Consider the following 27,084-nt stretch of genomic DNA (forward strand, 5'->3'; position numbering starts at 1 on the left):
ACATCACCAGGTGTTCAATACCAAAATCAAATTAATTATATTCTTTGTAGAGCAAAGATGGAGAAGCTTATCAGGAAACAAGACCTGGAACTGACTTGGTCTTGATATGTCAAGATTGTACTTCATATCATGAACTGACTATACCTCATATCATGAGCTCCTTATTGCAAAATTCAGGCTTAAATTAGGGAAAGTAGGGAAACCCACTAGGCCATTCAGGTATGATCTAAATCAAATCCCTATGATTATACAATAGAGGTGATGAATAGATTCAAGGGACTAGATCTGGTTGGGGGAAACCTGTATGCAGGTCAAGAAGCAACAGTTAGGACTGGACATGGAACAACAGATTGGTTCCAAATTGGGAAAGGAGTACATCAAGGCTGTATATTGTCACCCTGCTTGTTTACCTTCTATGCAGAGTACATCATGAGAAACGCTGGGCTGGGTGAAGCACAAGCGGGAATTAAGATTGCTGGGAGAAATATCAATAACCTCAGATATGCAGATGACACCACTCTTATGGCAGAAAGTAAAGAGAAACTAAAGAGCCTCTTGATGAAAGTGAAAGAGGAGACTGAAAAAGTTGGCTTAAAGCTCAACATTCAGAAAACTAAGTTCATGGCATCTGGTCTCATCACTTCATGGCAATAGAAGGGGAAACAATGAAAACAGTGACAGTCTTTATTTTTGGGGGGTCCAAAATCACTGCAGATGGTGACTGCAGCCATGAAATTAAAAGACACTTGCTCCTTGGAAGAAAAGTTATGACCGACCTAGACAGCATATTAAAAAGCAGTGGCATTATTTGCCAACAAAGGTCCATCTAGTCAAAGCTATGGTTTTTCCAGTGGTCATGTATGGATGTGAGAAAAGAAAGCTGAGTGCTAAAGAATTGATGCTTTGAACTGTGGTGTTGGAGAAGACTCTTGAGAGTCCCTTGGACTGCAAGGAGATCCAATGAATTCATCCTAAAGCAAATCAGTCCTGAATATTCATTGGAAGGACTGATGCTAAAGCTGAAGCTCCAATACTTTGGCCACCTGATGTAAAGAACTGACTCATTGGAAAAGACCCTGATGCTGGGGAATATTGAAGGCAGGAGGAGAAGGGGATGACAGAGGGTGAGATGGATGGATGGCATCACTGACTCAATGGACATGAGTTTGAGTAAGCTCTGGGAGATGATGATGGACAGGGAAGCCTGGCGTGCTGCATTCCATGAGGTAGCAAAGAGTTGGACATGACTGAGTAACTTAACTGAACTGGACTGAGGCATTCAGATACAATGCCTGGGAAACTATCAACAGAGGTTTTAAACATTGTACAGGAAGCAGTGATCAAAACCATTCTGAAGGAAAAGAAATGCAGTAAGGCAAAGTGGCTTTCTGAGGAGGCTTTACAAATAGGTGAAAAAAGAAGAGAAGTGAAAGTAAGGAGAAAGGTAAAGATATGCCCAACTGAATGCAGAGTTCCAGAGAATAGCAAGGAGACCTTAAATGAACAATACAAAGAAACAGAGGAAACAATGGAATGGGAAAGACTAGAGATCTCTTCAAGAAAATTTGTGATATCAAGGTAATATTTCATATGAGGATGTGCATGATAAAGGACAGAAATGGTAAGGACCTAACAGAAGCAGAAGATATTAAGAAAACATGGCAAGAATACTCAGAAAAGCTATATGAAAAAAAGTCTTAATTACAGGAATAACCACGACGGTGTGGTCACTGACCTAGAGCCAGACATTCTAGAGTGTGAAATCAAGTAGGCCTTCAGAAGCATTACAAGAAACAAAACTAGTGGAGTTGATGGAATTCCAGTTGAGCTATTTACAATTCTAAAAGATGATGCTGTTAAAGTGCTGCACTCAATATATCAGCAAATTAGGAAAACACAGCAGTGACCACAGGACTGGAAAATATTAGTTTTAATTCCAACCCCAAATAAGGGCAGTGCAAAAGAATATTCCAACTACCACATAGTTGCACTCATTTCACACGCTAGTAAGGTTATGCTCAACATCTTTCAAGCAAGGCTTCAGCAGCACTTGAACCAAGAACTTCCAAATGTACAAGGTGGGTTTAGAAAAGACAGAGGAACCAGAGATCAAACTGCCAACATTCATTGCATCATGAAGAAAGCAAAGGAATTCCAGAAAAATACCTCTTTCTGCTTCATTGACAATGCTAAAGTCTTTGACTGTGTGGCTCATAGTAAACTGTAGGAAACCCTAAAGAGATGGGAGTACCAGATCACCTTACCTGTGTCCTGATAAACCTGTATGTGGATCAAGAAGTAACAATTTGAACCAGACATGGAACAACTGACTGGTTCAAAATTTGGAAAGGAGTATGATGTTTTATATTGTCATGCCTATATAGTGTTACCCTGCTTATTTAACCAATATGCAGAGTACATCATGTGAAATGTCTGGCCAGATAAATCACCAGCTGGAATCAAGATTGCCAGGAGGATTATCGACAACCTCAGATATTCAGATGATAAGACTCTAATGTCAATAAGTGAAGAGGAACTTAAAGAGCCTCTTGATGAGTTGAAAGAGGAAAGTGAAAAAGCTGGCCTAAAACTCAACATTCAAAAAAGTAAGATCATGGCCTCTGGTCCCATCACTTCATGGCAAATATAAGGTGAAAAGTGGAAGCAGTGATAGATTTTACCTTCTTGGGCTCTAAAATCAGTGCAAATGGTGACTGCAGACGTGAAATTAAAAGACACTTGCTCCTTGCAAGGAAAGTTATGACAAAGCTATGCTATGATAGCATATTAAGAAGCAGAGACATCTCTTTGCTGACAAAGGTCAGAATAATTAAAGCTATGGTTTTTCCAGTGGTCATGTACCAATGTGAGAACTGGGCCACAAGAAAGGCTTAGTGCCAAGGGACTGATGCTTTTGAACTGTGGTGCTGGAGAGTACTCTTGAGAGTCCTTGGACAGCGAGGAGATAAAACCAGTCAATCCTAAAGGAAGTGAACCCCGAGTATGCATTGGAAGGACTGATGCTGAAGCTGATGCTCCAATACTTTGACTGCTTGATGTGAAGAACTGACTTATTGGAAAAGACCCTGATGATGGAAAAGATTGAAGGCTAGAGGAGAAGGGGGTGGCTGAAGATGAGAGAGTTAGATAGCATCACTGATTCAATGGAAATGAATTTGGGCATGCTGCAGTCCATGGCGTTACAAAGAATTGGACATGACTTAGTGACTGAACAACATTTTAGCACATCATTAGATTAGACACCAGATAATCCTAGTGTGTAGTTTGAGGAGCCACACCTTGCCTCAACAATAGAGCAAAACTCTGGTGTGCAAAACTTTTCAGCAATGCATATTGGTTTAGGTAAATATTTTATTGCATTATTATTTATTCCAGTCTTTTTTTTTTTTTTTGAGTATGAAGAGCTGTTTACTGGACAGATGTCTTCTTGGATCTGCCCACTCTTGCCTGAAAGGCAGTAGCTACTTCAGTAGCTATTTGCTTATTAAGAAAAATCAGGTAGTTCCACCCACTTCACATTAATTTGCTCTAGTTGATTATTTTCTGTAAGATTTAAATGATTGCTTATTAATGGGTCAAGAAAAGCAGTTATCCACCTATTTTGATAGCTATAAATATCTTGAAGTCATCCAAATGTGCTTTCATATTATTCACAACTCTTCCAAGTCATTAATAAATATTTGAACACCTGTACTAGCATTGATCCCTGAGGCACCTCATTATTAAGCTAACTGCACATCCTCATGATATTTCATTTAACCTTGATTTTACTACCAAACTTTTTTCAAACCAAGCCATATTCTAATTAATGATAAAATTTTATCTTTTATCCTGTGATTGCCATGGCTTCATGATTGAATTTGCACATAAAACTTTTGAATAAAATATCACTAGACATTAGTTTTTCTTAAGTTCAAACAAGAAAATAATTATACACTTTTGTTTCCTGGTTATTTTCACTGACATTCTACTTGTCTATCTACTCTTCATTGTTTGTTTTCATTAGCCATTTTCAAAATGTTTGGGTGTAAAAATAATAATTCTATAATCCTGTCATCATAGTATCATGATATTGGGTGCAGTTCTCTCCTTTTGTGAGTCCCAAGTCTTCAGTGCTACTTTATTGCTAACTGGTACCTCTATCAGTTGGAGTCAGAAAGGAAAGAAGACATGGAATTCATTTTAGCTGACATTGCTATTCATCAGTGAAGCCATTACAAGTGAAGAATGAGATCTGCACCTTCTAGTTTAAATCAGGCTTATGGAGCATAGTTTTATCTAATATCGGAGCTAGAGGGGACTCTGATGATCACATGGTTAAATTTTCATTTATCATATATAGTAACAGAAACCTGAAGGTGAATTGACCTTGACAAAGTTCACACTGATCACAGCCAGAGTTCTGCTTTTCACTCTGTTGATCATTCCACTGCACCTTGGATTATGTTTTTATCATCATCGTTTCCCCTGAGGGTAATTAAATTTTTCTTTCTAATTTATTCTGAATTTTGACAGACTTCCTTTTGAAGTCTCTTTTAGACCATCACCTCCACCTATCTTTTAATTCCTGAGTGTCTTGAAGATAGCAAGTTCTCAGTGAATATGTATTGAATGGGTGAATAAATTTAGGGGCACACTATATCTAGCAGACTCAAATACATGTATTTGGAGCTTTCCTGGTGGCTTGGACAACAAAGAATCTGCCTGCAATGCTGGAGACCTGGGTTTGATCCCGGGGTTGGTAAGATCCCCTGGAGAACAGAATGGCTACCCACTCCAGTTTTCTTGCCTGGAGAACTCCATGGGCAGAAGAGCCTGGCTAGCTACAGACAGTGGGGTCACAAAGAATCAGACATAAGTAAGCACACCTGCATGCACATGAATATATATACTTATATGTAGTATGTTCATATATTATTATATATGTAAATATATACATACACATTATGGCTATTTAGAGCATTTTTAGTTTTTCTTTTATTTATTTCATGGACCTATGCCAGCCATGAAAACAAGATCATAAGGGATATTATATATGTTAATTTCCAAAGGTGACTTCTAAGTAGTTAGGTTTTAGGATGTGCAAATTTACCTGAACTATTGTACTAAATAGTTTTTTACTCCTGGAGCTTGCTCCTGTCCCAGAGCTTGCTCAAATTTATGTGCATTGAGTCGGTGATGCCACTGACTCATTGGAATAGACCCTGATGCTGGGAAAGATTGAAGGCAGGAGGAGAAGGGGATGACAGAGGATGAGATGGTTGGATGGCATCACCTACTATATGGACATGAGTTTGAGCAAGCTCCGGGAGTTAACGTGAAGGAGAGGGAAGCCTGGTGTGCTGCAGTCCGTGGGGTCGCAAAGAGTCGGATGCGACTGAGCAACTGAACTGAACTGAACTGATTGTACTAAATAATACTTAGTTTTTCCATGATGTTGATTGTTTTGTTTCTTTTATATAAATTTTAATAAGACTTCTCTGAGACTCTCAAATTCAACCAATTCTCCTCTTAGATATTTGAGCTATTTTGGAGAACATAAGGAAAAGGGTTGAGAAAGGCCCTTCTACAGAAACTCAAGGAAGGGAAGTCAAAGTTTTTATTGCTCTTGGTCCCCAGCTTTCCCACCTCCCAAAGGAAGCACTACTGGAAAAGCTTCTGAATTTATCCACTTTAAGTATTTATTTTAATTCATTTTTCATAGTAACATTTCCAAATCATGGAAATGCTCTTCATCACTATTGGAAGGTCACCATTCAAATCAAATGTTTTATCATGTGGTAAGTCACTCCTTGGAAGAATGATAAGCACCTTCAAGATGCATCATGTATTTCAGGTTCACAATTCATCTGCTTTGGGGGAAACTATTATTTCCTGGCACATGTTCAAATACTGTAATTTAAGCCATTTATATAATAGTAAATTATAATGTCCTGCAACAAATGAAATTAATACAACTCCAGGAGTTATACTTAGGGAATAGTTGACTCATCTAGTCAGATCTGGTTCATTGTTCTTTAACTGTTAGGTAAAAAAGAGAAATAACCATTTAAAAATTGTGTCAAATAATGAGGTAACATATTAATACTGAGCAGAAATGTATGTTAAAAAATAATGTATAGGAGTAAGCAGAAAGGGCTAAATTGCTAAATTTCTCTAGATGTTTATTTGAATATTTTGACCTAGGAAGTGTTAGATGAAATGTTATTACAGAAAAAACTAATGGGGCAGCTCTGTCGTAAAAAAGAGTCTCTTTCAGCTTCTAGGATCTGAAGATCCAGTTTTACCTTTTCCCTTACCTTCCTTAACTTTGTTTCCTATATAGAATTCTTTAAAAGTATTGGTGGAAATCTGTTGCCAAAAAAGTGCTGTCTGTAGCATACTTCTCAATTTGTCTCTCTTTCCCTTATTTCCCCCATCATTTTCATGATCACCTAGGTGACCAGAATTGTCTCATTTGCATTTTTGTCAGACTAATTCCTTCTAGGAGGCCTTTGGGTGAAGCATAGATAGCTGGTGTTGCCATAATCTCGAAGTTAGTCAAATATCACACCACAGATGTATACAGACCAAAGTGGCTTCCAGAAAAATGGGCTGGACTTTTTGTGAGAACCATGGAGATTCTGAACTGACATATAGGATCCTCTAAGGTAGGTTTTTGTAGGCTTCTTTGATATATAATCTCATTTCTGGGTTATCCACATATGCATTTTTACAGTTTAGATCTCTTCTTTAGGGTCTCTCTGATTGGGGTTGGCCCAAAGTTGCATTATATTCTGTAGGACTGAGCTTCAGGCCCAAATGAAGATAAGAGACTTTTAAAAAGGGGGTAATTGAAGTACACACTTAAGGTTGCTTCTTAGCAGAGAAAAACCAAAAAAAAGCACAGAAGGTAGCATCTCTGTTCACACCAGCCCCCCCATTCCCACCACAAACCACACACGCACATACATGCACATACCACAACCCCTACTGAGCACCATCATTATAGTGAGTTGCTGATATTGTGCTACATCTTTAAGCATTTAGGGTTAGAAAAAAATTAAGAATCGTGAATCCAAATTTCTCATCCAACTTTATGTATGTACTAGTAGTAACAAAACAATGACATGAAAAACAAGAAAAATTATATGGAGACTCCAAAATAAATTTTGTATGAAGTTGTCTTAGTAATTTACTTAAGATTTTTACTTGTACTTTTATATTGCATAGGTTTATAAATTTATTTTCCTCTATTGATGAGGAAGACATCTCCGTTTAACAAAGTTATACGGAACTGAAATGTCATTTACAACCTCTCTGTGTGTGTTAGTCACTCAGTCATGTCCGACCCTTTGCAGCCCCACAGAGTGTAGCCCAATAGGCTCCTCTGTCCATGGGATTCTGCAGGCAAGAATACTGGAGTGGCTTGCCATTCCCTTCTCGAGAGGATCTTCCCGACCCAGGGATCGAACCTTGGTCTCCTGCATTGAAGGCAGATTCTTTACTGTTTAGTAAAGATAAAGGGAAGTCCTTTATCTTCTCTGCATATAAGTTAAATTTGTAAATGTAGAATTTTTATATTCCAAAATTTTAACTTATTAAGCGTGCTAATTTTAGATATAGTGCATTGATACTCATTTATTCTTTCTTTATTTTTCAAAGAAATTTCGTGAAACAGGCATTATATAATTGAGAACAGAATGCAACATCTGGCATACACTTTCTGGATTTTCCTTTTCTTGTATTTTATCTTTTCTCTGGTATTCAGGTATAATGGGGCACTAGGACTTTCAATTAAAGATGGCATTTGATGCCAAGTGAGAATTATTATATTTTAAGTTTGTTGCATGATTCATAAATCTGGTAGCTGGGCTAGTGTTTAACTGTATAAATACACATTAAGTGTTACATGTGAATGAATTAATATATTTTGTTGATGAAATATTAATTTATTTTTCCTTTTTATGAATTTTTATGATCTATGACTGAAGTTAACCATGATTAAATTTTGGGAAAAATATGAAAACTATTTTCATTTTAGATCTCAATTTGGGAGATTTTGTTCATATTTATTTCATAGTTTATTAACACGATACCTAAAACCTACAGTTTAAGTTTCAGAATTTAACTAACATACTAACCCCAATTCTCTGACTATAAGTGGAAGACACCTAACTAGGATCATGAAATCATGCTGAAGCTATTTTCATATGGGTAAACTTGGTTGTAACTGAAAAAACATTCTATTTTTGATCTGGGGCTGGGATTGGAGGAGTAGATGGGCAGCTCAGTAGTTTAGGATATAAATGAAGTGAAAGAAGGAATGTTTGGAATGTAGTTATCACGGTTTATGGTCTACAGGCTATATCTAGGTTAACTTTAAGGTAAAATTTAATATCATTAGTAACAAATAGTTAAAGGCTCTTAATGATAACCTATAGACTTTTGGCTTACTCTAATACTTTTTAAAAATTCTTGAGAACTTCATTTTAAAACCTCATTAACTCTTTTGATAATATACTTTGTTAGTGTCTTAAATCCAGCACTTGAGAATATGTTTCAAATGGTGGAAAACATACTGAAATGGATGTCTTACTTTGCTTAGTGATCTTTGCATCTGAAGAAGAGTATATGGGAGAAGGAGTGTGCTCTGTGAGTGGGTGTCTTTGTGTGTGTGTGTCTGTAAGTTTGTTTCTATAGCTCATAGTATGAAGTGTTAGCCACAGTCATGTCTGACTCTTTGTGACCCGATGGACTGTAGCCTGCCAGGAATTCTTCTGTTCATGGAATTCTCCAGGCAAGAATACAGGAGAGGGCTGCCATTTCCTTCTCCTGGATCTTCCTGACTGAAGGATCAAAACAGGGTCTCCTGCAAAACAAGGAGATTCTTTACCCTGTGAGGCACCAGGGGAGCTCATAAGGGAGATGCAAATCGAGGAATTGGAAATCTGAATATGATGAGATAGTGGAAACTGGGCACGATGCTACAAAGAAATAAACAAGTATTCAAAAATTTAGATTATACCACTGCCACAATACTTTGGACACCTGATGCAGAGTTGACTCATTGGAAGAAACTCTGATGCTGGGAAAGTTTGAGGGGAAGTGGAGAAAGGTGCAGCAGAGGATGCGATGGATAGATAGCATCACCGACTCAATGGCATGAGTTTGAGCAAACGCTGGGAGATAGAGAAGGACAGGGAAGACTGATGTGCTGCAGTTCATATTTGAACTGCAAACAGGGGGTTGCAAACAGACAGACACGACTTAGCTACTGAACAACTATCACAATAAGAATAAAAAATACATTTAGAATAGCAATTCTATTGTACTTCCTTGTACTTTTCACCTCCCCCTCCCAAGTAATATGAGACTGCTTATAACAAAAGACATATGAAATAAAACAAAATAGGATTGCAGAGAGGAAATAAACAATACTTAAAAAAAAAAGATGAAAGCCAGGATGCTCAATAGGATGGTTAACCTGTTACCCTGTTATCAGGTCTAACCCAGCTAGCTGTGGGTTCCTGAGCTGACATGTAAAAATAGGAAGTGTTACGGGGCTTTGGCATTCATTGAGGACAACCATTGATACAACCATATTTAACAGGGAGTTTTTTCATTGACCTAACTCAGATAAATTTTTCACAGGTTCTTTTAAAAATTGTGTTTTATAATGTGATGAATATTTCCCTTGTAAATAGTCCAAGTAAATGTAGAAGCATATTCCCCAAGGCTTTTCTTATATGGACCTTAGTACATGTTGAAGGCAGAGTCTAGTGTATATGCAGCATATTATTCAGCAAGATGGAAAAATTGTTGCAAGTCTAGAAAAGGTAAAATTGATTTCAGAGTTAAAGGAGAAAAGTTCAAGGGAAATGTTTCTCTCTGTCCTAAAAATAATTGAAAAATGGTATGCAGCAAGCCTTTTTGTCTTGATTCTTAAGACCAAGAATTCCTTCTCTCTGAAGTATAAATCTGCCTCTATTATCTTTCTTTATCTGCTCTGTTTCCCTCTGCCCAAGAAGGAAACAAGGTAAATGACCAAATAAGTCCAAGGGCTAACAAGATTCACTCCATAGTGATTATATAAATGTATTCTGCATCTACTTAAAACTCATATTTCTCTTTTTTTTTTTTTTGCCATTTGGAATTTATTTTTTTTTTCATTTATTTTTATTAGTTGGAGGCTAATTACTTTACAATATTGTAGTGGTTTTTGTCATACATTGACATGAATCAGCCATGGATTTACATGTATTCCCCATCCCGATCCCCCCTCCCACCTCCCTCTCTACCCGATCCCTCTGGGTCTTCCCAGTGTACCAGGCCCGAGCACTTGTCTCATGCATCCAATCTTCAGTTGCATAAATTTGAAAGGAAAGAAAGTGTTAGTCATTCAGTCATGTCCGACTCTTTATGACCCCATGGACTATAGCTCACCAAGCTCCTCTGTCCATGGGATTCTCCAGGCAAGAATACTGGAGTGGGTTGCCATGCCCTTCTCCAGGGAATCTTCCTAACCCAGGGATCAAATCTGGGTCTCCTGCTTTGCAGGCAGATTCTTTACTGACTGAGCCACTAAGGTCAATTCTACCAGAGGAAAAGGCAAAAAATGAAAAAAAAAAATAAAGAAGAGAAAAGGGAACCAAGTCATTTAAAATATTTTAATTACATCCCAAGTCAAAGGAAGCTATGGAAAATCTGAGAAAGACAAAATTTTTATAGAAGTTTATGATCTTAGATCAGGTATGAAATAAGACAATTATAAAATATCTATAATATACCAAAAAGAGTGGAAAATGTAAGTGTATTACCATAATTATCAGTTATAAATAAATAAGTTGTTCATTATTTCCATTGAAAGAACAAACTGACAAACAACATCTATTCAATGTGTGAATGATTCAGTTAATAGCTTTTCATGCCTCATTTCTGACACTTTTTTGGGAGAGATAAAAATATTGAAGTGATTGAAATACACTGTGCTGGATTGACTTGCACATAATTTATTATTAACTGTTACTCTTATTTCTAAAAAAAGTTTTAATTTTTCCCCCAGAATGAAATAGCTTAAATGCTAGATGCCTCAGGGTTTGTTTTGGTAAGAACATCACCATCTGGTAATTTCATAACCAGTAACAGTTGAATGATTCCCAGGTAGCTCAGTGGTAAAGAATCTGCCTGCCAGTTCAGGAGGTGCAGGAGATGTGGGTTTGATCCCTCCGTCAGGAAGATCCCCTAGAGGAGGAAATGCAGCCCACTCTAGTACTCTTGCCAAGAAAATCCTATGGACAGAGGAATCTGGCGGGCTACAGTCTGTTGGGTCACAAAGAGTCAGACATGACTGAGTGACTGAGTATGTAAAATAGGTGAATAGTGGTGCATACTTTTCATGTATTAAAATTTTATACTGGTATTCCTGAGGAGAGTGGTGTTTTCTCTGGAACACCATGACTCTAGGGAGAAGTGGGAATGTCCTGTAGTGAATTTCTTTTTATCTTATTGTCTATTATAGTACCATTATAAATACACTACACTCCAGTGGATGGCTTTGTATCACAGATGATTTGGCAGAAACAATTTTAAGATATATATATATATATATATATATATATATATATATATATATATATATATATTTAGCAATTCCCAGTTGCAAACTTCTGGATCTTTCATAAATACACATGTATAGTCACATAAAGCCAAGTTATTGGTTATTCAAGGAATTTGTGGAAGTCCTAAAATGTAGCCATGAGAAAAGAGTTGCTTTTATGAATAATGTCAAAAGATCTTTTTAGAAGGGAGCTTTGAGCATTATACAAATATTTTAAGCTCTGGGATATTCAAATTATGGAAAAAAGGACTTTGGAAACTAGATTTGGTTGTCAGATCTGGAACTTAGTTAAATATAATCTTATTTATATTTTTTGGTGCTTTAACAAAACTGCATAATATTGTATAATTGGACAATTTATGTTACAAGATAAATTAATATAAACTTTCCTCATCAAGTCTTGTCACCCTTGCTCACTACGTAAGCTCACATATATATATATATATATCATGTATCACTCAAAGAAGAGGTCGACAAAAGGAAAAAAGGAAGCATACATAGACATGGAAAAGAAGACTTAAAAATATTAATCATTCTGTGATTTATTTAGGGCCCTTAAATTAATTGTCCCTTTTAAAATTTTCTATGAAAGTTACTTATGGTATGTCCTAATGGAATGGATAAAGTGAATACTATTTTATTCATGGAACTCAAAGGCATGATAAATTATTTCAGTCAAGTATTACTTAGAATTACATCTTCATAAATTTGTTTTAAACCCTTATTTAATTTTTGTTTATTTCTGCTCTTTTACTTATTTTCTTTTGATTTCTATTTAGTAAACATTTTCAAACTAGAATTTTTTAATGGAATGTGTTTATAGCAAATTTAATATGCATTGGGAAATTTAACAGCAATAATAAAATGTAGCCTGTTTTCTAGTCATTACTAGCTGAAAATATTTAATTATGCTAGTGTTTTAGTCCATAAATTATCACAAGTCCTTTTGGAAGTAGACGGGGTACAAGCCTGAAAAGGAGTGGTAGAAATCATCGAAGCCTTTTATTTTAGCTAGCATTGTGAACTAGAACATGGAATTTCCAACTGGCAGATGGAGATCTAATACTGTTTCTCAGAGCCTCTCTGGAGACTGTCCAGTTATTTGCCATCACCATTCCATCCTGCTCTTATTGCACTCAGGAATGTAAATGTCAGTATTTCACACTAATTGTAACAGGGCCTCATGAAATGAAAAGCAAATTAATTTTCTTTGTTAACCAATTGGAGTTTCCCAGACTAGATATTGCTGCTTCTTAATAGGACTTAAGGACAGTCATGAAACTTCAGAAACCTCCATGCTGCTGTAATTTTATAGTCATTAAAAAATTATACAAAAAATTTTTAGAATGGGAAAAAATATACACCCTGCATATGTAACACTTCAAAAATAATCACAACACACTAGGAATACTTTAGGTATTTAATAGAATGGTTAGATACCATTCTATTTATAGAATAGAATGGTTCCAACCTAATAAACTTAGTTTTATGGGCTTGTTTACGACAATAAATCATGGGCCATGCTATAGATAACTATCTAGAGTAAAAATTTATATGTAGTTTATTTTAGAAAAAGATTATTTGAATGTAATATACATTTCACATCCATATTTTGGATTGTCATGACTACCCTTGTCATATTACACTTCATAATCCACAAGAATATTTTAGGGGACCACTAAGACACAAGTTCTTTGACATTCATTAAAATAGCATTCTTCAAGATCAATTCTCTTCATGTTAATATTGATATATTCTGGAATTCTAATATTGAAAAAATATATATTTATAAGTGCGAAAATCACAAAACTATGCCTTGAACTAAATAGTGAATTTGCTTTAACTATTTTGGCTCAGCTTAATGCAAGGTGCATTCTTAAGAATTTAGTAAGAAATTGTCTTAAACATCAAACAAACAATGAAATCCTTTGGGAATAATGGTAGTCTCATCAAGAGAGGAATTTGTTAAGGGAAAAACATATTTTAAAAAGTGAAAAATTAATGATGCTGAACACCTACCAGAACAACTGTACTTATTACTGTATCAGATGAACTGACCACTTTACTAATATTTCTCACTCCCTAAAAGAATTGTTTGATAGAATAGAATACAAAAGACCCTACATATACCTAAATTTCATTTACTTCAATATCAGTCATGTCATACCCAGTAAGTGGTGAAAATTTGAATTGCACAGGCAAATACAACTCTTCTACATTTTTTCACATATTTCTGAGGTCAGAACTGCAATATAGGCTTTCACTCACACACACATACACACACACAGGATTTGCACGGGACATGTTAAAAACAAAGCATATAATAATCCATTACATTTATTTATTATTTAACAAAATTCATGTATCCTGAACTTACCATGGAATGGCTAAATTGAATACTCATGATGTGATGATTAAATTTAGAAGATTGTGGAAGGGGAAATTTTAAAAAAATCTTTAGTATTTATATGTTGAAAGAAACTGAGTAGCTAACTATTGGAGGAAAATACTCAATGATTTTCACTTTATCACCTGTCTTAGTCCTTGGTATGTTATAGTGAAAGCTGAATAAATTAATACTTATTTGATTGAATTGGATTAAAAACACCAAGATAATTGTGGGTATAATATAAAAGATAATCTCTATACAAATAAAAGTACTTTGAATGAAAATTGTACCTGTGAATGAAAATGTAAAACTATCAAGTGGACACAGAGATACCTGCAGGTTAATAGTTCAAATGACAAGTGAACTTTGATGGAAAGAGGTTTCTCAACCTCATTTGTGCTTTAAAAAATAACAGCTTTATTGACAATTGTCTGTACTTTAAAGGCAGAAATAATTCAGCTTATTTTGTTAAATTTTTATATTTTGTCAAAAAAAAATCAAAATATTGTTTGATATTTTGTCTCCTTGGAAGGAAACAACGTATGTCTATGACCAACCTAGATAGCATATTAAAAAGCAGAGATATTACTTTGCCAACAAAGGTCCATCTAATCAAGGCTATAGTTTTTCCAATAGTCATGTATGGACCTGAGAGTTGTACTATAAAGAAAGCTGAAAAAAAAAAAGAAAGCTGAGTGTCGAAGAATTGATGCTTTTGAACTGTGGTGTTGGAGAAGACTCTTGAGAGTCCCTTGGACTGCAAGGAGATCCAACCAGTCCATCCTAAAGGAGATCAGTCCCAGGTGTTCATGGGAAGGACTGATGCTGAAGCTGAAACTCCAATACTTTGACCACCTGATGCAAAGAACTGACTCATTGGAAAAGACCCTGATGCTGGGAAAGATTGAGGGCGGGAGGAGAAGGGGATGGCAGAGGATGAGATGGTTGGATGGCATTACCAAGTCAATGGACATAGGTTTGGGTGGACTCCGGGAGTTGGTGATGGACAGGGAGGCCTGGCATGCTGCGGTTCATGGGGTTGCAAAGAGTCGGGCACGACTGAACAACTGAACTGAACTGAACTTGATATTTTGTGAAATATTTTACTCTAGTAAAAATAATATCGAGTAAATGTGAATTCTAGTAGTGGGTCTGTTTTCTTTTCCCAAAATGATATTGATCATGGCTTTTAATCATGTTCTACTTTAGTTTCTTTATTTGCAAAATGTAGTAATCAAAAATAAAAATTGTGTTTCTTTTTTGGAATAAAAATTATGGTTAGTATTCACCAGTTTTAACATAAAGACTGAAAAGATTTTAAAAAGAAAGTAAATTAACTTGTAGGCCATTTTTTTCTACCTGATGCCAAACAGTAACTTGAGGATGTTATGATTATTAGCTTCTACGAAATTAGTTGATTTAATTCACAGAATTATTTTAAATGAATAAAGTTGGCTGAATCAGTTTTCAAAATGCTTTATGAACATTTTACTGAAACAGACAACATTTTCCACAAAGGATTAATATAATTTGCCACTTCCCCACCCCAAAGAATTATAAAACACAATGGATAAATTGCAGTATAAAGAGAAATAGAGTTGAGGAAAAGCTGAAAACTATTTATGCCCGTGTAGAAAGGCCCCAAGTTTGCTGTGGCCAGAGCAAAATTTGGGTCTGAGCTGAAAGGCAATCAGGAAAAAACTGAGCTTTCTGTTTCTATGCCAGAGAAGCACAACTCTAACATTACTATTGGGATAACAAACCTACATAAATAAAAACATAATGTTCTTTCTTTACTTTCCTCTTTTTTTTCCATTTTACCCAGCTGAATATTGTTAGTCTTCTAGTCTTTAGTTCTCACTTCTGCCCAGAATCATCCTCAACAGCTCTTAACTTTGATTTCATCTGCTCATCATTGTGTGCAATGGCAGATACTCGAGTTAGCTTGGATTTTTTTTTTTCTTATGTGAATATCTTTTATGGCTCAGTCTATAAACTCCTTGAGAATAGGAACTGTATCATATACCTTTTATCTCTCTCAAAGATTTCTGCTTTCTGGTAGGCATATATTAGGTGCCTGGATAATATGGATAAATGGAAAATAAACACATCCGTTATATTGGTGGCTTCAGTCATAGCCTTAAGTGAATAGACTTTTAAGTGTTTTGCTTATGAAGCCGACTTTAAATGGGCAGTTTAGTAGGGGTCAGTTTGTCTATATATCTATCATTTGAATTTGAGTTCTTATTCCACAGTTTAATAGAAGTATGTTACATAATCACTTTGAGCATCATTTTCCTTATCTTTTTAAGGGCTGGCGATAGTATTTCCTTCTACAGTTATTATTTAATCATAGTTGGAGAAGGAAATGGCAACCTACTCCAGTGTTCTTGCCCAGGAAATCCTAAGGACAGAGGATCCTGGTGGGCTATAATCCACGAGGTTGCAAAACAGGCATGGCTTAGCAACTAAACAACAATTAACCATATTAACCATATTAATGAGTATTAGATGACTTAATTCAAGTAAAATGTTTAGAAAAGTAAACATTCATTAAGTGTTTGTTGTTGTTTTTTAGTTGCTAAGTCATGTCCGACTCTGTGACCCCAGGCACAGTAGCCCGCAGGCTCATCTGTCCATGGGATTTCCCAGGCAAGAATACTTGTGTGGGTTGCCATTTCCATCTCCAGGGGATCTTCCCGACCCAGGGATCAAACCTGCATCTCCTGCATTGCAGGTGGATTCTTTACCATTGAGCCACCTGAGAGCTCTCATTGTTAATTATTATCATTTTGTATTAAAATGCTTAGTATTAAATCATTGTTTCTGGAAATTATATAGAACTTCCTTCTGGTGGAAGTTATAGAGCATGGTCAATTGTCTGTCCTCAGAAAGTGAAAGTATATGACAGTAAAACCATGTCATCATTATAGAGAATTATATTTATAGTTTCAGTAGCTTGAAGGCATACACTTACCTGAAATATATATTTGATTATTAAGTTAAAAAGAAGTGACCCAAACCGCAAGTTTATTTTTGTCACTTTAAGTGCTTATCTGTTAGAAGACTCTTCTTCCTATGCCTTTATGGTACAGAGGAGCCTTGACGACTATAGTCCGTGGGGTTGCAAAGAGTCAGACACAAGTGAGAGACTTTCACTTTCACTTACGGTAATACCAAGCTGTCACATTGTGTTCACACATTTTCATCACATAATTGGAATCAAAGGCAAGGAAAACGTTTTTAAGGGCTGCAACCCACTCCAGTGTTCTTGCCTGGAGAATCCCAGGGACAGAGGAGCCTGGTGGGCTGCCACCTATGGGGCCGCACAGAGTCGGACAGGACTGACGTGATTTAGCATTTAGCATAGCATGGCACCCGACCTCATGTTATCCTTCCACAAATGAAGAAGTGTGACAAGGGTTCATTGTGAAATAGCCATGACTAAAATCCAACATGGGTCCAAGAAACTCAAGTTTGAAGTTTGTTAAAGAGGAACTGGTGAAGACTTGTGAAGAATGTTCAGTATACTAAACTTAAGATTTAATCAAATCCAAATCTGAAAAATTGTTGACTTCACAAAGATCTCAACTTTTTCTCCAGATGGCTAGAGTTCAGAGATATTCAGTGTCTTTCCCACGATCTCTTTTACATAAGTATAGTCAGACTAGAGCTAAAATTGGTCTCTAGGGTCTTGTCTCAGGGCAATAATTTCCTTCTTTTATAAATGAATATAAAATAAGACCTATAGATAATGAATATTACAAGTGACTTCATCAAGAAAAGCTAGAGAGGACTTTGAAACATATTTCCATATCTACTGTGGTGGACATGCTATTCTAATAATTGCTTTATAGTGGAGTAAAATGATAGGGTTGATCCAATCCTTCACCACATTTTCATCAGACTGTTTGGGGCATTGTATTTATGGATCTATAACTGAAAGCAACTATATTGTTGATGTAAAAAGTAAGAACAGATGAAGGATATTTAAAACAATTCATTTTTCAACATCAGAATTTGACTTGACTAGGTATATATGAACTAATGTAATTACTTACAGTTGAAAGGAACAGTTTGAGGCTTTTATTTGGGCTATTTCAAAATTGATCTTGAAAAGAGCATTTGGTATTTAATTTGAATCTTTTATTCTGATTTTTCAATTCCTCTCTGGAGAAGTAATGGTGACAGTTTCAAAGTATTTTTTATCCTTAGTATTCTCTCTTCTGGTAGAACTAATTCTATCTATTTGATACATATTGCTATCACAAATATGTTTGCTTTTATGTCCCTAATATCCATATTGGTTTTTACATGTTGACATTTGATGGCATAAATGTTATTGTAAATTTTAATTACTAGTCTTAATTTTTAGAACTAACTGGAAGGTTATCTAATGAGAATGAATCACATTTCTTTTACTTACCTCTCAGTATGTGTAATGTTTTTGTCCTCTTCATTGTACTTTATCATATCTTCAACCCAGAAACAAGGAACATCTTTATTTTCTCAAATCAGAATTACTTTAGATGTTTCAGATGTAATTTCTGTATGCCAGGATGAACAGATATAATGATATTAGATTCAGGATGCTTGAGCTTCTTTCTTAGCTGTATTGATTAATTGTTTTAAATTTAAGCATTGTCTTATCACAGTTGTAGTAGTGGCGATTTTTAGTAGAATTGTGACTTATAAGAGTATTTTACTGGCTCTTGAATCCCACATGGAGTATAAAAGAAAAAAATGTTACATGGCTGCTACGTGTTCATGTAGTGTGAGAAAATAAAATGATAATACATCTTCCCAATTATATAACCTTGGCTTGTTCAAGTTCAGGGAGAAACCGAAGAGATTGTTAGTCCAGTGGTTTAATAAAAAGCTCCTAGAAACATTAATGGAATCAGGAAACTAATAATTACTAGTTAATAGCTGAGGCTGAGGAAGTTTTATTTGATGATGTGAATTTAAAAATAAATAAAAGCTTTATTTGGTCACCTGTATGTAATGATGAAAACATTTGTATAAGTAATGATGCTTCTACAAAAAAATATCCCTACATAAACTTACCACAGGGAAGATTCTGCAACCCAGGCCGTGCAATTGCCAGTTAACCTTTGTGACTGTAGATGATTGGTCTTTTTTGACATTGTCATTTGCACTGGGTACTTTACTGACTGTTCATCTATATAAGTTTTGCTTCATTTGCCAACATTCCCTCCATCTTTGACTAGTTGAAGTTTGTACTGTGAATACCTACTGATCATATTTTTGTTACAAGTTTATAATATAGCTAGGAATATTGGAAATGAAAATACAATATGAGTATTTAGGAGTACGTATTTTTTGAGGCACTTCTTTCAAATGTTTATCCTTTTTAGGAAACAGTGTATAAAACTTCAAGAAAATAATGGGTATTTCTTTCCATTAAATTGTAGACTTAGGGTACTGAAGGAAATCTCTACACAGTGTGAAACAGCTTATACAGTTTTTCTGTTTAGGAATAGAAAAGCATGTTCTTTTCCTCTTGTTTCCAAACCCCTTATTAAAATATATGAGCCTAATTATATTGATTATAGTCTTTTTTAACATTTGAAAATGTGCTATTGGGTAGTAGGAGCACATCCTTAGAGTCAGGAGAACTGGATTTGAATCTCCAACTCTACTGTATAAGCCTTGGCAAATTATTCAACTACAATGATTCTTAGTTTTCTTTGTTTAAAAAATAGTGTTTGTATCTATTTCCTAAGATAGTTTGAGAATGATATGAGGACAGCACGACACCTATTACATCATAAAGTCTTTCCTCTCTCCTCAACTCCAGTTTTTCAACTGTTAGATTATTGTCCATGAAAGTAAATAATTTAAGTGAATAACCCAACTAATTTAGGATGGTTTTCAGATATTTCTGTTGAAAAAGCTAGTGGGGAACAAATACTATAAATAACGCAGTTTGTCAGGAAACAACCTGACCATTTTGTGTATAGTTGTCCTTTGTTGTACATTCTTCTAATCAAGAAAAATGTTCAGCAGGCTTAGCAAACTAGATTCACATTGGAATAGGAAACTACAAGGATAATTTTAGACTAGAATAAAAAGTAACTGAATGGTTTAGTAAAAGTAAGTTCATCTGAATAACATTTTGCAAAATTTAGCAGGACTCAGAGATTAACTCCAGAGATTCTGATTCCGTAAATCTAAATCTAGTACGGATCCAGGGGATTTGGGCTCATTTTGTTCTCTTAATAGTAACTTTGAGGCTATGTTTAAACTAATGAATAGAAAACAAGTTTAAATTAACAAATAGAAAAATATATATAGCTGTCACCTTTACCCATTCATATTATTTTAATACTGTTTTTCATATTGTTGTTTTAATCGGTCAGTTGTGTCCAACCATTTGTGACCCCATGGACTGCAGCCCGCCAGGCTCTTCTGTACATGGGATTTTCCCAGGCAAGAATACTGGAGTGGGTTGCCATTTCTCTCTCCAGGGGATCTTCCTGACACAGGGATCGAACCTGTATCTCCTGCATTGGTAGGCAAGTTCTTTACCAATGAGTCACCAGGGAAAATTGTTTTTCATCTTAGTCCAGACAAATAAACTCAACAAATGAAAATGACTGAAAATAATCACTCTTCAGTGTCTATAGACCTGCTCAAAACTAGAGATAGTCCTTTATTTTATTCAGTCTGAGGCAAAGACTGCATCATAGAACCTTTAAGGCCATGCAGTACAAGTGTGCTGCATAATTCACACAAGATGTATGGAATCAATTTACAAGAATTGAGTCACTGAGTGATGTTTCAGATTAGAAAGCAAGAACGATTTACTTCAAGGATTCTTTTTCACATAGTCATTTGATATATTTGAATTATTATTTGATTTATACAAAATAAAATTTCACTTAGTTTGTTGGGAAGACAGATATCATATAAAACAAAGCATATAAATATTTGGGAGAGAGGAGGAGGAAATTCAGGAGTTCTCTAAGTCCTAGATAACTGAGGCACTCTGTTGCTTTAAGAGCACGGTCCTTATTAGAAATGTAAATAGTCAACTGTGGACTTTTTCAAACATTGATTTTACCCTAACTTTAAAATGTTACCTAGAAGCAGCCTCCTATCTCATAATAAAATCATAATGCAAGTCATGAGAGATCTTTACAAATAACCCATCACCATTCGATATATATTTTTTAAAATTTTTCAAGTGTTTCTTCCCTATTACAGTTGATAGTAAAATGAAGGCCTTCCCAGATTTCACTTAGTGGTAAAGAATCTGCCTGCCAGTGCAGGAGACTTAAGAGACTCAGGTTCCATCCCTGGGTTGGGAAGATCCCCTGGAGGAGGAAATGGCAGCCCACTCCTTTATCTATGCCTGGAGAAACCCATGTACAGAGGAGCCTGGCAGGCTATGGTCCATGGGATCACAAGGAGTCAGAAACAACTGAAGCAAGTTAGCACAGTAGAATGAGAGTTTTGAAAGCCTGGATCCTCTGCCCTTGGTACCTCTCTAGTTAGGGACCACTGTGGTGAGTTGAAGGTAAGAAAGTTGTTGGAGGCTCTTACTTAACTGCAAGACCAACTGTTCTGGATTTCTTATTCTATAATCCACCCATCTGGACCTTGGGACTTTTTACGTGTTATGAGATTATTGTATTTTTACCCAGAGTAATAAACTGTTAAGAGCTATACCATTGTAAGATGTTATTGTATCTACTTTAGAGATTTCTCATCTTCTTTCCTGAGGTTGAATATCTGCTGGTCCTTTTACTTTTCCCTTCATGTGCTACTGTCTCCCAATCAGAAACTCTACATCAGATTTTCTTTTTTCCAGCTTACAAATCATTCACATCAAGTACCTGCCTTCATGCTTTCTGTTTCTTTACTTATTTTTAATGTTTAGTATGAGAGATGATATCTGTCTTCCAGTAAGGAACAGAGAAAAACAAATATATATTTTTAGTGTCATATACAGTGATTTTATTTTAGAAAACATTTTTGCAAAAAAGATTTTGCTATTTGTAAGCAGTTTGTGGAGTCATGCTGATCTGATTTCAAGTCAGGATTATGCTGTTTCTCTTAAATGTTAAATTTGGGCACGTTTTCTTTTCCTCTAAATAATAATTTCTTCTAAATAATATTCTTTTAAATAATTTCATATTAAAATATGTCTGATTTTATGGTTTTGGAAATAGGGATGGAGATGATAAAAATGAATTGATCAAGAATATTATTTACTTATTAATGTATGTTTTATTATTTATACATCAATTTGGATGAATTGCTTTTCATTTTTGTTGGAAGAAGAATAGAGAAAATTATTCTCTATTCTCTCTAGGTATAAGAATTCATGGTTCAATAATTATTTTTTGCTGAAACAAAAAAAGGAAAAAAGAAAATTATAAAGGTTTTCCCAATTAGCTTTGAATTGAACATGTGTTTAATTGAACATGTTGTAAACATATATTCAACCTTACACTCTGAATCTGTCTTATAACCATACACACAATCTCAATTTTGATCTTTGTCTTTATCATGTGCTTCTCAATTTTATTCTGTACCTTGGGGCCTGTATACATCCAATTCCTGGAAGCAACAATTCTACACATTTACAAACGATATGATTTGTTAAGAAACTGATGACTTGTTATACTTTCTGAATAAAGAGTTTTAATGTGAGAGCCCAGTGTAGCACACAGAAAGAGTCCATTTAGCTCATATGTTATACAGATAGAGGAACTGATTTAAATTAGGGATGACTAAACAACATATCAAACATTTTTAAAAATTCTGTTTACTATCTGGAAATTCTCTGGCCCTGATTAGAGAGGGAAGGCTTTTAGATTAGTGGAAAGACTAATAGGATAGGGTCTGAATTTTGAGAGTAGGTCAGTTCCATCAATTATTAGCTCTATGTCCTTAGGCAAGTTTCAACTTCTTTGAGATTAATGTGTCTTCATAGATTGGTTATAAAGACAAAATGTGAAATGTGGTTTGTAAACCTCAAAACACTGCATAAATTTGTTTGCAGCCATTGCTGTTACTGTAACCACACTGGGCTAAACTGCATTTTTCAACTCCAAATACAGAAGTATTTCAGTTGTTTAAATAAGTGAATAGTAAGTAGGGAGACATGGAATGGTTAGAAAGAAGAAATGGGAGATTATTGAATCCTGAAAAAGATAAGTTAGAGGTAAGATTTTAGACACAAATATATAAATTGCAAATGTAAATATTCCAGACAGAATCTCCATTAGCAGGTTTTCATTTTCCCCCAGCGCCCACACCCCTGGGTATGGTAGAATAAAAATTAAGCAAACAAGTAACCCAGCACCTTTTTTTTTTTTTTTCTGATTAGAGGTCCATTGGGTTTAATTTCAAATATGAGGAAAACGAAAGTTCTACGTTTACTTGGCTCTTACTGTATGTAGCTTGTAGTAAGTCCTCAGACACACAGAGCTATGGTTCCAAAGTGTATGCTTCTATTTATAGTTGTTCACTTTAGATGAACTTAAAATGCCTAAACAAGAAAGTGGTTTGGTTCAGGAAATAAAGGGCATATATTTGTGAGGCTCCCTGGAACCTTAAATTTTCTAAAAATGATTTGTCAATTTGAAAATGTCTGGAAAGATATATAAAGTGCTCATTTACACAAATTAAAAGATAATTGAATCTTTGCAAGGACAACTTCTAGTGAGAAAAAATTGCAAATGACATTTTGGTTTACATAATAAATAAAATTTTGTATCTGATTTCAGATCCACACATAATAGATTCATAATTAATCCTCTATAGATTTGCTAACTGCAAAGCAAAATCCCAGTGTAGAGGATTAAGAATATTCTGACAGTAATAAACTACAAGAAAATTAGAAATTGGAAAAAATAGAGATTAAACTGAAAATTACAAAATTTTTTGAATAGCAAATAATTTATGCAAAATATATTACAAAATCTGGAATGCTAAGTAGTTGATACAAGTACTGTGACATTTAGTTTCATTTAAATTAGTAAGTTTGCTTTTCCAACATTTTGTTTTTTTTTTCCCTCTGACTATATTTTCAACAAAAATTTGCTCTTCATTATTTAAATTCATTCTTCTTGACGCTGCTCTTAAATTTGCAATGATAAACCTGCATAAAACTACAAATTTGAATTTCTTTGAAAGAAATAAAAAATTAAATGTTTGACATCAATTTTCACGTTATTTTCTTCATTATTTTTGACTGTCTTATCCCTATTAGGTATATTCTCAACCTATTTCTATGTCATAAATTAAAAATGAAAACCAAAAAGCACTTCTCCTAGTGTAACAGCAATTTAAACTTATATGTTTCACAAAACACAAAAGAATGTATGAATACCATAGATAAAATGACAATATTTTCAAACAGTAACCTGTGTCAAGCAAACTACAGAAACAAGTTGATTATTTCAGCCTCTGAAAAGTCAAGTTTTCTAATTTGATTGAATTAGCTTTATAATACAATCAGATAATCAATATAGGATCCAGGGTGGTTTCAAATTACTCTGGGTTATTTTTCAGATAATTTGGAAGTGAACCTCATTATAAAATAGCAATATAAACAGTGTAGAATATTTTAAGGATGTTTACAGTCTACTTCAGTGATAAAGTTCTTCACCATGGCTCTCGTGTATATTGAATGAGCTATAAATATTTAGAGTTCTCCCCCAGGAGAAAATTGATGTAGCACACAAAGTGAAAATTTTCATATATATTTTCACACAAAGTGAAAATTTTCATCCCTTTGAGATGATCCTAAAATGTAGCCTCACCATTCTAAAGGAGAAATTGTTTTAAAAACCAGGCACATTTTGCCCAGACTGATGGTTATTTTTAGGTAAACCACTTCAGGTTAATTAAGAGAAAAATTTCTACTGTTCAATTATTATGCTTTATCCTCCCACCTTGGCCTGAAATAATGAGATGTTAACAAGTTTTTCTTTGTCCCTGGCAGCTGCACCTTTTAAGTGTATCAAAGTCTGTTGCTGTGGTTACGGCCTTTGTTTCCAGTGATGTTTTGTCCATGCTCCCCTCCCCCCACACCCTTAACAATGGGTTACTCAAAAGAATGAAATAATGAGTCATTCATTCGGAAATATATTGTTAAAAATATCCCTCTTTATCATTACATTTCACTGCTTAGAAACTAGGCTGTAATTCAAGGCAACAGTTAAATCTGAGAAGTGTTAAAAAAATCTTTGATTCTTTTTTTTCATTTATAAGAAAAACCTGTCTATGTAATTGAAGAACTTCTTACAAGTCTCAACAATTAAACCCTTTTTGGTTAATGTATTATTTCTGGAACAAGTAGATAAAATTCTACGCAGTAAGCATGATAAAAATCGTGCATGTTTTGCACAGCACAGAATTTTAGAGTCAAGGTTTCTGGGCACAAAAAGCAGTAACAAAACAGTCCCTACAAAACTGAGTAACTCTGAATAACACAAGAAATAAAATTTGTTAATTTAAAATTTTAGAAACTGAAATGTGTAAAGTTTGTAAAGTGAAATGTAATTAAATTATGGTACTGTACATACCAATTGTTTCTGTAATTGAAACTTTACAATATGAAAAATACATTAGCTCTGTACAGTTTTTACATATAGGTAGGATGAATTTTGAGAAAAAAAAGATTTTTTTTTCAGGGTCATACTCTTTTTAAGTCAAAAAAATACTGCACAACTTAGCTAGTTACAAAGTGTAGACTTGAAACAATTCATGTCTTCTTTATTTCATAAATCAATCTTGGATTTTTGTTTATTTTAACAGGGGGTTGTGTTGTTTTTAGAGTCCACAATGAACAAATCTTCCTCATTTTGTCCTTGAGGATACACAGTTTGGTGGCAACTCTCGGCTGCCACTCAGCCCAGTCAAGCCAGCGGCTGTTTATGGTCACTGACGCGGCCAGCTGCCGTGATTGTGCTCAGGTCCAGCTCAGTCTCTAGATGTGTTTCCATCGTATCTTCCTGTGCATTCGTTTCAAAAGACTTATGAGAGAGAAGTTCGTGATGCACCCCACAGTAACTTATTGTGGGCTGGTCGTATGCCAGAAAAGTTGACACATTCATTGATAAAGGTATCTGGGGAAAAATGACATGAGAAAAGTCAGTTATAAAAAGACAAATAGTTTTGGGGGCAAGATTTGGAGTCTGAAATGCTGATCTGACTAACCCCCCCCACTGTCCCACTGATGTCCCTCCACCTCATACTAGCGAACACAATGCCACAGTTTTAAAGCCTGAAAAGGAGCTGCTTAGTTCTTCGCTAGCACCTTCAGATAAATAGGGAACTAAGTGATTCTGAAAATGTTAAAAGCTTTCTTGCAAAAAAAAAAAAAATGCTTTTCGTTCAGCGGGGTAAATTTGTGGTTTTAGAACTAGGAAAAATATTATTTGGTATTAGAATACAATTGAACATTAAAGTGGTTTTCAAACTTTGAGTTCTCAGTCACTTAGTCATTTCCAAGTCTTTATGACATTTCCAAATCTTTAGCCTGCCAGGCTCTTCTGTCCAGTGGAATTTTCCAGACAAGAATACTGGAGTGGGTTGCCTTTTCCGTCTCCAGGGGGTCTTCCTGACCTAGGGATTGAACTCATGTCTTTTATGTCTCTTTACCACTGTGCCACCTAGGAAGCCCGTTATGCATAAAAAGAACCTCCCTCTTCTTTCAACTACAACCTCTGCTTCCCTACTTTTTTTTTTTTTTAATTCAGTAGGTCTGGGGTGGGACCTGGAATTTGCATTTCTTACAAGTTCATATATGATACTGGTGCTGTTAATCCACACATCACACTTTGAGAGCTACTGCAGAAGAGAATTGTCTAGGCAAGTCATTCTGGCTCATTTTACTCAATAACTTCTTTTTATTTTTTTTTTACGTTTTAAAGTTTCATATAATCTGGATACTGTAGCTTAATATTATTGTAAAAATCTATAACATTGTAACATGCTATGAAATAAAGAGTAGGGTTATCTTCATGATGTCTTTTTTAAAAAGCATCTTTTCTGTACTCCCTTACATGCTCTTTTGGAAAACAGCAGTGATGGT

At 35.0% G+C, this 27,084-nt stretch overlaps 2 protein-coding genes across 7 annotated transcripts in view; one reads left to right on the forward strand and one right to left on the reverse strand.

Moving 5' to 3' along the window:
• Positions 1-27,084, forward strand: part of CTNNA3 (catenin alpha 3) — a 1,829,362-nt gene that overhangs the window by 555,682 nt on the left and 1,246,596 nt on the right. The window lies entirely within an intron of this gene.
• Positions 20,673-27,084, reverse strand: part of LRRTM3 (leucine rich repeat transmembrane neuronal 3) — a 199,779-nt gene continuing 193,367 nt past the window's right edge. Inside the window, exon 3 of the mRNA XM_043476820.1 lies at positions 20,673-26,116. Coding sequence (XP_043332755.1) covers positions 25,907-26,116 — 210 coding nt within the window. The 3' untranslated portion in view covers positions 20,673-25,906. The remainder of the gene's footprint in view (positions 26,117-27,084) is intronic.

This window comes from Cervus canadensis, chromosome 8 (genome assembly GCF_019320065.1).
Source record: "Cervus canadensis isolate Bull #8, Minnesota chromosome 8, ASM1932006v1, whole genome shotgun sequence".
Taxonomy (NCBI): Eukaryota; Metazoa; Chordata; class Mammalia; order Artiodactyla; family Cervidae; genus Cervus; species Cervus canadensis.